Raw genomic sequence first — 12,852 nt, 5'->3', positions numbered from 1 at the left:
ATAGGGACGGCCGGGCTAACTTAAAATGTGATAAATGTGAAATTTATGTGTATGTGGGCACACCTCGGACACTGGAGATCAAATATATGAAAGAGGCGCGTTCCTAGCACACAGTCTAAGCTCGTGTAGGTGAACGCGTACCATGCTTGTATGAGTGAAATATGACAGGTCGACTGTTCGCGTTTTTGACAGGTGGTAACTGTGAGGTAACCGAGAGGGGGTAGGCGGCATTTTCAGCGGGGAGCGGGAGTGGCCATACTGTACGATAGTACTCTTTATTATACTGTGGTGTGTGTGTAAATGTGATTTTCCGCCAAAAATCTTTACAAAATGCTACAGAATTGTATCATCCGATATAAATGAATAGTACAGTTGTTATGATACACATTTTGTAATTAGATATTTATTTAGTAAAAAGCAAAATAACATTTTAATTTACCCCGGTTATCCCTATTTCCTCCATTTTACGGTACTTAAAGTCCTCTTTAGTTTATTAAAGGAGTGAGATGCCTCCTAGTTCTACTAGCTCGTCAACAGAAGTACATTTAACATTACAAAAGCATGAAATAAAACTATGGCAACGGATTAAATCGCGTATAATGAATTTACAATTCATCCCGATGTTTCGAACACTTTACAGCATTCAACATTGTTTTTTTTTTTTTTTTTTTTTTTTTAATTTATTTAGATTGTAATTTTTCCTCAGTCACCCGTTGACCACGAACGCTGTAAAGTGTTCGAAACGTCGGGATGAATTGTAAATTCATTATACGCGATTTAATCCGTTTTTCATAGTTTTATTTCATGAGTAACTATCGCGGTAACCGAAGACAATATTATTACAAAAGCAATTATTTATTTTTCACTAAACAGAAATGGTGACCAATTGGTTCGTCGTACTCGTTTATCATTTGTCTTCCTTTGTTCGTTGCCGAGATGATTTTACAATAGGCTAGTTTCCTACTAGTCAAATCAGCTTCTTTTTAAGAACTGTCAAAACGATTTTCTAATATGGAATTACTATGAAATACTGAGGAGTGACGTCACGGTCAATTCATTTACTTTATATCTTTCTCTTTGACTTATTAAATAGAAATTATGTTCAAACATAACTACTGTCCAAATTTTTCTCCTAATTATGTGGTTCTTTATTTCGTGCACTGCATAAAATATTTTATTTTAAGTATAGGAAACTAGCCTATACTAACAACAGAGACTATAGAACAGTTACATATCTGATATTTTCAATAAAATTATAAATGTAATGTTTACAGGTATTGGCTGTTGTATTTATATCTAAATACGTTTTTTATGTAATACTAGCTTTGCTCGCGGCTTCGCTCGCTTTAGAAAGAGACAAAAAGTAGCTTATGTCACTCTCCATCCCTTCAACTATCTCCACCTAAAGAATCACGTCAATTCGTCGCTCCGTTTTGCCGTGAAAGACGGACAAACAAACAGACACACTCTTTCCCATTTATAATATTAGTATGGATACCTATTGACTTGTCAAAGAGCTCTCGTGACCTGCTTCTTTTTAGGGTTCCGTAGTCAACTAGGAACCCTTATAGTTTCGCCATGTCTGTCTGTCCGTCCGTCCGTCCGTCCGTGGATAATCTCAGTAACCGTTAGCACTAGAAAGCTGAAATTTGGTACCAATATGTATATCAATCACGCCAACAAAGTGCAAAAATAAAAAATGGAAAAAAATGTTTTATTAGGGTACCCCCCCTACATGTAAAGTGGGGGCTGATTTTTTTTCATTCCAATCCCAACGTGTGATATTTCGTTGGATAGGTATTTAAAAATGAATAAGGGTTTACTAAGACCGTTTTTTGATAATGTTAATAGTTTAGGAAATAATTGCTCCAAAAGGAAAAAAAAAACCGGCCAAGAGCGTGTCGGGCCACGCTCAGTGTAGGGTTCCGTAGTTTTCCGTATTTTTCTCAAAAACTACTGAACCTATCAAGTTCAAAATAATTTTCCTAGAAAGTCTTTATAAAGTTCTACATTTGTGATTTTTTTCATATTTTTTAAACATATGGTTCAAAAGTTAGAGGGGGGGGGACGCACTTTTTTTTCCTTTAGGAGCGATTATTTCCGAAAATATTAATATTATCAAAAAACGATCTTAGTAAACCCTTATTCATTTTTAAATACCTATCCAAAAATATATCACACGTTGGGGTTGGTATGAAAAAAAATATCAGCCCCCACTTTACATGTAGGGGGGGTACCCTAATAAAACATTTTTTTCCATTTTTTATTTTTGCACTTTGTCGGCGTGATTGATATACATATTGGTACCAAATTTCAGCTTTCTAGTGCTAACGGTTACTGAGATTATCCGCGGATGGACGGACGGACGGACGGACGGACGGACGGACGGACGGACGGACGGACGGACGGACGGACGGACGGACGGACGGACGGACAGACAGACATGGCGAAACTATAAGGGTTCCTAGTTGACTACGGAACCCTAAAAAGTGCGTCCCCCCCCCTCTAACTTTTGAACCATATGTTTAAAAAATATGAAAAAAATCATTAAAGTAGAACTTTATAAAGACTTTCTAGGAAAATTATTTTGAACTTGATAGGTTCAGTAGTTTTTGAGAAAAATACGGAAAACTACGGAACCCTACACTGAGCGTGGCCCGACACGCTCTTGGCCGGTTTTTTCTATTTGGTTGAACCAAACTAAACCCTACACAATAGATAGATGTACGACTAAAGTACCTTCTAAGCGCAACGCAGACGTGTCTGACGATTTGTCTGGCGGCGCAAGTCTCGTCCTCAGACACTCGAGATTCCTCCTCGTCCGAGCCCAGTATCGGCAGTGTTGATATTACGTTATACAGCTTTCTGAGCCCGTCCTGAAACAAGAGAAGGATTAAGGTTTTCATTTTATGATACAAATAGTACCTCCAAATTCGTCATTGCTCATCGCGCTAGTAAACTTGTATTTGTCATGCTAGTTCAGTTCAGTCAATGTCAATACATCTTGTACTGAGACCACAGAATTATAGTTAAACCAGAATGAGTAGTTAGGTCAAAAAGTGAGTCCACAAGATGATGGGCTGGTGTCCCTCTCAGTGAAAATGTCAACATTATTCAGTGACGTGTGACGTCATCACTGTCATAAATTAGGGATATCAGTCAATTTTCAAAGTTACTACCAAATCTACTAATACGTACCCAACTGAAGGTATTTTTTAATTATACAAATCTTTGATTTATTGGCATCAAAAAAATTACATTATAATTATTTGCCAATTCTTTACAATATATCGAAATCCTACTTTGAATATAACACTAAAATAATATAAGAAGTTATAAAGTCAGGTAATATACAGATAAAAATACTACTACTATGGTAACCTCATTATCACTGGCCACACGTGCGAGAGAGACACCAGCCCAAACAATGCGCTCTCATGTGGACCGTTTTCGCTAGTCTGATACGATCACCTCTCTGTCTCAGTGATAAGGTTCAATTTAGTATGACAAAAAACCGGCCAAGTGCGAGTCGGGCTCGCGCACAAAGGGTTCCGTAGCAGCAAACCAAAATTACAGTTAAATCAACCTATCTCAAAAACTATAAGAGATACTTTGATCAAACCAAAAATCGTTGAAAGAGTTAATTAGCATGCATCACCTCTATTTTTTTTAGAATTTTATACCCCGTAGTTATAAAAATAGAGGGGGGGGGACATACTTTTTACGACTTTGAGAGCTGATATCTCAAAAACCGTTCACTTTAAGAAAAATGTTTTTTAGAAAACTTTATATCATTTTAAAAGACCTTTCCATTGATACCCCACACGGGTATGTACATCGAAAAAAAAATTTTCATCCCTCAGTTACATGTATGGGGGCCCCACCCCCAATTCTTTTTTTTACTATTTAGTGTCATAATTTTGTAGCGGTTCATACAACACATATTCCCATCAAATTTCATCACTGTAGTACTTATAGTTTCCGAGTAAATCGGCTGTGACAGACGGACAGACGGACAGACGGACAGACGGACAGACGGACATGACGAAACTATAAGGGTTCCGTTTTTGCCATTTTGGCTACGGAACCCTAAAAATGTGATTGCGCTGTTCCCTGTACAGGTCTTCGACTGAGACTGACTGAAATAGCATGACACGTTCGTACGTCTCCGCAACAATACGATGGCAAATGTTTTCGCAATACATCTGTAGATAAGTGAAAAGGTTTCACCCATTAATTACATCTCACCTAGACGGGGGGAGGAGGGGGTCCACAAAATGTGGCATGTTGTGACAGGGGGGAGGGAGGAGTTCCATGTTTGTGAGTCACGTACAGAATATTTGCAAAATCTAAGTTTAAAAAAAATCCGAAACATGAAAGAGTGAGTGAGGAAGAAAAAGTGTTTTTTAAATATCGTTGTATTTTTGTTAGTTAACTTAATAAATAATTTTAAGCAATCCTAATGAAAAGCTACTTTCAAAGTCGTGCAGCTGCGCTGCGTTTGTGGCCCACAAAGTGGTCTCGCCGGAAGATCAGCGCTGACCCCTGGGTCAGCATCTATGCTGAGGCGTCATACATTTTTTAATATTAATTGTAAATTTTATGTAATACTTATGTAGATAATTATGTGTTTACCATGAATAAACCATTGAATCTTGAAAGTGTTTTTGTGATTTTTACCTTCCTAAACTAAGAATCTGAATGTGACGAATCGAAACATAATTATAGTACAAGAACGCCTGAAAGAAAATGTGTTCATTACCTGATTATCGAACTCTTCTAAGATGACTCTGAATTGGAAAGATAGGCCGAAGAACATGGTCGCGTGGCAGCGGCCAGAGTCGTGCGAACACTCTAGCAGCCATAGCGCGTATCTGCAACAAAAAAACATTATCAATCCATATCTATACTACTATTACAACTGGGAAAGTGTGTCTGTTTGTTTGTTCGTCTTTCACGGCACGACGAATTGACGTGATTTTTTAAGTGGAGATAGTTAAAGGGATGGAGAGTGACTGACACAGGCTTTTCTTTATCTCTGTCAACCCCCCCCCCCCCCTAAAACGGGGGGTGGAAGTTTGTATGAAGCATTACTCAATTTTCAAATTTAATTTAAAAGCTAGCAGAATATACATGGTTGTTTTAATACTACGCCGGTGGTAAACAAGCATGCAGCTAGCTCGCCGGTAAGCGGTCTCCGTAGCCTATGGACGCCTGCAACTCCAGAGTTGCAACCCAACTTCTGTATAACATGACAACTTTTGTTATTAAAAGCATGTCCGTCGTCTTGCATTCTAAATTTGGTCATCATTTTGGAAATCATCACCCTAGGAATCTATAATATGACACCCATGACGACTTGTGTGACAATAATTGATAGAACTAGGGAACAAATGAAATTATTTTTTAATAAATATTTTTTTGATTTGTTGTTTTTCAAGCTGTCACACTACTATATATTTATATATAAATTATAAACTGAAATAGATATCATACACGACAGAAAAAATGACAAGGCCCACTGGTGGCCGAGCCGGGAATCGAACCCGGGTCTTCACTTCAGCTTACACGGCTAACGTCATTACCACTAGACCACCTGCCCGCCCAGCCGCCGTCTAGTGGTAATAACGTTAACCGCGTAAGCTGAAGACCCGGGTTCGATTCCCGGCTCGGCCACCAGTGGGTCTTGTCGTTTTTTCTTTCGAGTATGATATTTATTTCAGTTTATAACAATTGACAGTTTAAATCCTATTTAATAGGAAGGGTAATAACCACTAGGCCAGACAAATAATACTCACTTGACTAAATCAGCGAGCGTGGCTCGTGGTAGGAGGCACACGCGCTCCATGGCGTCTTCACAGTACGCGAGGTAGTACAGACAGATGGACACGCCAGTCGCTGCCACTGACGGTCGAGGTACTTCGAGAAATTTCTGGAAAATATATAAAACAATTCAAATAGGCTAGTTTCCTGTACTTGAAATAATAGTTATTTGTTTTACAAGGGGGCAAAGTTGTTGTTTAACCGCACGTGCCAATATTGATACCTGAGCAAGCGAAAAATTCCAATATTGAACCGCGAGCGTAGCGAGTGGTTCAAAAAGTGGAATCTTGAGCGTTGCGAGGGTTCCAAAGCACGAAGGTTAAACAAACTTTGCCGCCGAGTGAAACACAAAATTTTTCACCACGCCAACACGAACAAAATACTGACTATTGATAGTCGTACATCAAACTAAATCAAATCGAATTTATTTAATATTTATAATTCAAAATCATCATTTGTGAGTGTGTTTAGTAAAACGTCCCACTTTGTCGGTTACCATTAAGGCGAGATTTACTCGTAAATAAACTGACAAAACGGCTTTATAGCAATCGACAAAGTGGGACGTTTTCCCGTGCACACTCACATTTATAGGTGATTTCTACCAGTCAGCTCAAGATACCAAGTTAAAATTTATATGAAATTACTTTGCACTCTTGTGGATAAAATGCAATTTTACTATCTGTATTCGAATAGCAAAGTAATCCTTTATCAGTTGGTGTGGTGAAAAGTATTTTATGCAGTGCACTAAAATAAAGCACCACATAATTAGAAGAAAAATATAGTCAGTAGTTATTTTTAAACATAGTATCTATTTAATAAGTCAAAGAGAAAGATATAAAGTAAATGAATTGACCGTGACGTCACTCCTCAGTATCACCACCACCTGTAGCCCATGTGTATAAAGTCTATGGAGAACTTCTTGTGGCAGAGATATTTTAGAGCCTCGAACGCGAGTCTCGAGTCTATGAACTCGACTCGCGAGTCGCTAGACGCGGCCAGGTACTTGAGTCTCGAGTCTCTAGACTCGAGTCTACTCACCTGCAGCCCCATGTGTATAAAGTCTATGGAGAATTCTTATGGCAGAGCAGCGCGGCCAGGTACTTGAGTCTCGAGTCTCTAGACTCGAGTCTACTCACCTGTAGCCCGCCCATGTGTATAAAGTCTATGGAGAACTTCTTGTGGCAGAGCAAGGCAGCTAGATATTTTAGAGCCTCGAACGCGAGTCTCGAGTCTATGAACTCGACTCGCGAGTCGCTAGACTCGACTCTTGAGTCTCTAGACTCGACTGGGTATACTCGAGTGCTTAGGCTTGACTCGAGAGACTCGAGTCTATAGACTCGACTCGAGTCTACTCACCTGTAGCCCGCCCATGTGTATAAAGTCTATGGAGAACTTCTTGTGGCAGAGCAGCGCGGCCAGGTACTTGAGTCTCGAGTCTCTAGACTCGAGTCTACTCACCTGGAGCCCGCCCATGTGTATGAAGTCTATGGAGAACTTCTTGTGGCAGAGGAGAGCGGCCAGGTACTTGAGGGCCTCGAACGCGAGTCTCGAGTCTCTGGACTCTCGCACGTTGAGGTAGCCGAGGATGAGCCCGAGCGCGTTCTGTGCGAACACGTGCGATAGGAACTGGAAACAGACAGATCATAGTTAGTGAAATGGAATATAGTACATTACTATTTAAAAGTGTTCTCAAAAAGTGGCTTATTGGTAGAGTATTCTACAGCATGAAAGAGTTTGATGCTTACGACAATAGTGCATGCATGTATTAATTAGTTATAGTTTAGTGTAAGGAAATTATATTGTACGTCCGTGATGGACAAACTGTTGGTTCTCAAATTGTAGTATTGTAAATATCTTTGTACACAGTTATACAATAAATCATATCTTATCTTATCTTATCTTATTGTCCCAGAGCTGTAGGAACCTCTTTTTGACACATGACAGCGTCCACAAAACGTAAACTCGCGCGACCTAATGAAATTTTAAATAAAATCCTGTATTATAATATTTTAAAAAATCAAGTACTTTAAAACAATATTTAGCTTACTTTAAACATAATCTAACACATGTTACATTTTTGCTGATCTTCGTTACTGAGTATTTTACGATATCATTCATTTTTATTTTTAAACTAGTGCTGTGGCAGAGTCTGTCATTTCTATTCAAATGTCATTTCAGTAAGTTGATAGAAATCATATATTTGTTTAAGCGCCTCCTTGTCCATAGGGCCTAATCGATTCAACCAATTCGAAATTAATCGTTAGATTTGGCAAACGATACGTCTTAGCCACATCGCAACATACTTCAAAACAAATGTGTCAAAAATGTGAACTTACAGAGCCGGGACAATAGGCTACTTTTTGTCTGTTTCTAAGGCACTGGTCCTACCGCGAGCTAGTAAGCTATGAGCTATAAAAACGAACAAAAGATAAGCACTCCCGTGCAAATAAAAGAGACACGGCGATATTGATAGCTCACCGCTGGGCGAGTAACTATAAACATTGTGGTGTCTCTTTTATTCGCACGGGAGTGATTATCTTTTGTTCGTTTTTATAGCCGATAGCTCATAGCTTACTAGCTCGCGGTGGGACCAGTGCCTAACGCGAGCGTAGCCGCGGGTAAAACCTAGTTTGTAAAACTAATAAGTTAAAGTTGTAGTAAAGCAGTTTACCTCTTGGTATTCGCCCATGGGCGTGAGGTATCGCAGTATGAGCATCTGTTTGGTGGCGTCCGTAGGCGGGTGGATCTGGATGTTTCCTGCAACAATATAAGATTATTATACCTATTCTTACGTTATACACCGTGTTTTTTTGTTTTCCGTTAAATTCGACACGTCGTTAGGTTCATTATCAGGAACCACCCTGTATTTCACTATAAGTTAAATTCGCAAAAAAAAAACATAATTTTCATACATAATAAATGAATTTATTAGTGTGAGAGACCCTTAAGAATAACATTCACTTGAATGTAGTGTCAAGTGATTGACGGCACATGTCAAAACAAATAACTTTAGGAACTGGGGCCCGTTTCTCGAAAGGTACAAGCCTTGTATTACAAGTGTGTTTCCATGACAACCCATACGATTTGACAGTTCGCGCACTTGTAAATACAAGGCTTGTACCTTTCGAGAAACGGGCCCCTGGTCAAGGCTTTCAAACACGTGTTTAGTCATTAACTTTATTTTTTTAATAACTCGATAATCGCAAGAATTAAGACGCTAGTTTCTTAGAGACATTAATTGTATTTGATGTAAATAATCTTCCCTTAAAGTTAACGAAATTCAATATAAACAGGGTGTATAACTTTTAGCATATAGAAATGAATAAGGGAAGGGTTGTAATTCCATACATCAGTAAATGCATAGAGGAATAAGTAAGGAAAGAGTTATCAGTAAATGCAAGTTATTTGTAGTGACATCCAGCCTCCACGCGTCAAATATCGTAAATTATCGGTACCACTACTCAACACTGGGTGTCAACAGTGTCTCGTCTGCCAAAAATGTATTATTAAAACAGTTTACAACTTATATGCCCCCGCAATGGCCCCGACGGAAGATCAGCGTTGGCCCTCCCAGGCTAACGCCATGCTGAGTCGGGACCATTTCGTGGCAAATATTATGTATAGCCTGTCAACCAAATTTTGGCAGTAGCAATGTACATCAAACTAAAGTATGGTATCCCTATGAAACGTACAAAAACCAGCAATGTACGTCGAACAGCCACAGATATTTTTTTTCCAAGGGGCTCGCTCCTTCCTTACGAAATAGATAATGTATTAAAAAGGGACGGATATGTGCTAGTTATTTCTCTTTTTGGTAGGACGGAGATTTCCACAGATAAGAGACAAATGACACGCGAATTTCCACCGATTTTCAAAACTAGTGTTGCTAGCCCGCGATTTTTCAAATTTGCCGCCTTTTTCTAGTGACAAGATTTGGTTGACGGTCTATATGTACCTATTTTTTTGAGTTATGTGTAAATAATTTCTGTTGTCACTTGTCACGAATAAATGATTTCTATTTCTATATTACAAGCAGAAGGAATTGAAAACAGAGTATTGATTAATGCTATTGTAATATTAGCTAAAAATGGTTGAGCATTAGACTTTCTGTTCGTCGCGACATCTATTGACAAGTAGCAGTACTGATAATTTACGCTAGTTGACGCGTGAATGAGGCTAGACGTTACTATAAATAAGTTGCATTTACTGATGTATGGAGTTACAACTCTTTCCTTACTTATTCGTCTATGGCAAAGAGGATCGAGTGTTATAGAGAGTTACTGTCAAAGTAAAATGTGTAATCACAGTGCATAGACTGCCATCTCTCGATACAGGCTTAAAACTTTTAAACCTCAGTTTTAACAATTTGGCCCATATTCTTAGCTTGATATGTGTTAAAATGTCAAATATTAATATTAGCGCCATTTAGCCGAGCGTACCCCAAAGGTGTAATGCCATCTAGGCCACCGTACCTTTTTCTGTATGGTACTGAGGTACGTTTTTTTTTTTAAACTTTATCTGTCTATACAGAGTTATACATGTGTTTGGTGTATGGTAATGAGTAGTGCGTGCGTGTGGTGTAGTGTACCTATAACGTAAGTCTCCATCTCGGCCCAGCTGGAGTTGGACTCCGTCTCGTGCACGTGCGGGGGAGGGGGCGCGAGCGGCGGCGGGCGCGGCGGCGGCGACATCATGCCGCCGTGCGCGGGAGATGACGCGTTAGCTGCAATATAAACATATATATAATAGTACATTACTACAGAGGCCGGGACAAATGGAGTTCCTCAGACCTATCTATATGTCTTCGGCCGGCAACCCCATTTCCCGCCGAGGTATATATAGTGCTTTTCTCAAACATGGTATGAAATAAATCAAGTCTACTGAAAATAGTAACTTTGGATGGCTGTATCTCCTAAACGGTGCGTCGTAGCGCAAAAAAAAACGAAAAAATTTTTTTTGTGTGAAAACGCACCCAAAATCAAATATTTTCTAGGGCCCGTACCAGTTGCAGTCGGCACGTCTATAAAGCCCCTTATAGTTTTTTTTTTAATTGGCTAAATACCTGGATGTTATGTCACAATTATCTGTGTTTGGAAATTAAAAAAGAAGACTTTGCCGGCCTTGGCCTGCAAGGTTTGTATGAAATTCCATTATCTATCAATCGTCCTAGCCGCACCTGCAACGTCATACTTCGCTGCCAATTATAAGGCACATAACATCAATATTTCATACCATGTTTGAGAAAACAATATTCTTAATATTAATTATTCATTTAAAATAGTGGTGGGCAAACTTTTTTCATTAAGGGCCAAAATTTGACGGAATTCTAGAATTTTTAGAATTGCGCTTTGCTTCTTCTTTTCTTATGCGCACTGCCAAGGAGTGGAATTCCTTGCCGGCGTCTGAATTTCCGAGCTCATATAACCCGGCGGCCTTCAAATCGAGAGTGAACAGGCATCTTCTGCGCGAGCTCACTCCATCGTAGGCCACGTCTTTGCCTTTAGCTAGTCTGTGGCCAAGAGTAAGCCCATTCATAATAAAAAATAAAATGAAAATATAAACTTACAGTTGCAGTTCTTGACAGGCGTGCCGGGGTCGGCGGGGGACGTCGCCAGCTCCATCTCCACATCGCCGCCCCCGCCAGAATCCTTCTCCCGGTCTGCCAATAATAGATAATCTTAGGACCAGTTGCATCAACCACATCTGACAGACACATCATCGTCACGCAGCAGACGACTATGGAACTACCCATACAATAAAATTCAGGATTCGAGGATATATATCAATGGATATGTATCAAGATATACACGGTGTTTCCGGTATCACTCAAAACCTCAGACACCCCAACTGATTTTTATTTTTTTAAACTCATCTAGAGTATTCATCTTTTAATCTGATCGTTACTTTTTTTTTAATTGAATTTTTAATTTTCTGTACAGCTCTACTTGACTTTTAGCTCTACACTCAATAAAATAATTGCTAACTACCATCATAAACCATAAGACTATTTATTTGTGTACGTTACTGCAACGACATAAGGTTTACCAATAGACAGCTAAGATGTCACTGTAAAACACTTTAAAGCTTTGTCACAGTAAACTTCAAATTGGACAGGTAATCGCATTAAGCAAATAAACTCAATATTCAAAATGACAAGGTTGTAATTAGGTAAGAGTTCAATTTGTTATGACTTATGATAAACATTAAGATTAAACTGACAAACAACGTCAAACTAGTAGCGGAAAAAATAATCGTCCAAGTAACCGGCCAGTATTAATACCCCTAAATACTGAAAAAAGGTAAACAACCTCTAGCAATGCGATATACACAATGTTGTATTACGAGTACAATAGAATGGGCACGTAAAAAATAATTAATAATACTAATTTAAATAAAAATATTACCCCCATCAAGATATAGCTCAATCGATTCTACTCTCGATTCTGAACAAAGTGTTTTCAGGTTTTTAGTGTTAAGTGAAACACGGTGTATATATCCGATATATATCCAGCGGCGTTCGACGATATATATCAATTCATACGGAGCACGCGGCCGAAAGTTTAGGCAGTTTATGGTCGAAATTCAAACATTGATCCAGGGTCAAATGCACAAACGCTCACGATAATATCTGTTTCGTAGTTATCTATCTCTATCGCTCTTGCATATTGTCGCGACAGAGCCAGACTGCATTTCTGTCGGCGTCTGGCGTCGACGATTGCCATTCGGCTACGCCGCAGTAATAACAACAACAACAACATACAATCACGCCTGTATACCATGAAGGGGTAGGCAGAGCACATGAAACTACTCAAGTTTCAGTGTCACTCTTGGCAAATAAGGAGTTGAAAGAAAACGAAACTGTGATATTGCAGTGACAGGTTGAACGAAACTGTGACATTGCCAGCCTCTCGCCTACGCCACAATTTAACCCATATCCCACAGTCGGCTTCTACGACACCCACGGGAAGAAAGGGGGTGGTGAAATTCTTAACCCGTCACCACACAGGCCACAGTAATTACGCCGCAGTA

The 12,852-nt window shown here is 39.2% G+C and overlaps 1 protein-coding gene and 1 non-coding gene across 2 annotated transcripts in view; both read right to left on the bottom strand.

Annotated features, from left to right (window-relative positions):
* The window catches only part of LOC125239755 (protein mahjong), an 85,823-nt gene that overhangs the window by 48,672 nt on the left and 24,299 nt on the right, over positions 1–12,852 (bottom strand). Inside the window, exons 7-13 of the mRNA XM_048147425.1 lie at positions 11,390–11,482; positions 10,412–10,546; positions 8,495–8,580; positions 7,282–7,449; positions 5,799–5,932; positions 4,763–4,874; positions 2,740–2,876 (exon numbers count right to left, since the gene is read on the bottom strand). Coding sequence (XP_048003382.1) covers positions 2,740–2,876; positions 4,763–4,874; positions 5,799–5,932; positions 7,282–7,449; positions 8,495–8,580; positions 10,412–10,546; positions 11,390–11,482 — 865 coding nt within the window. The remainder of the gene's footprint in view (positions 1–2,739; positions 2,877–4,762; positions 4,875–5,798; positions 5,933–7,281; positions 7,450–8,494; positions 8,581–10,411; positions 10,547–11,389; positions 11,483–12,852) is intronic.
* Positions 5,526–5,602, bottom strand: Trnat-ugu. The gene has a single exon. It is a non-coding gene; the product is annotated as a tRNA-Thr (tRNA).

The sequence above is a fragment of the Leguminivora glycinivorella genome, chromosome 26 (assembly GCF_023078275.1).
Source record: "Leguminivora glycinivorella isolate SPB_JAAS2020 chromosome 26, LegGlyc_1.1, whole genome shotgun sequence".
Taxonomy (NCBI): Eukaryota; Metazoa; Arthropoda; class Insecta; order Lepidoptera; family Tortricidae; genus Leguminivora; species Leguminivora glycinivorella.
This window is presented reverse-complemented; position numbering and strand designations above follow the sequence as displayed.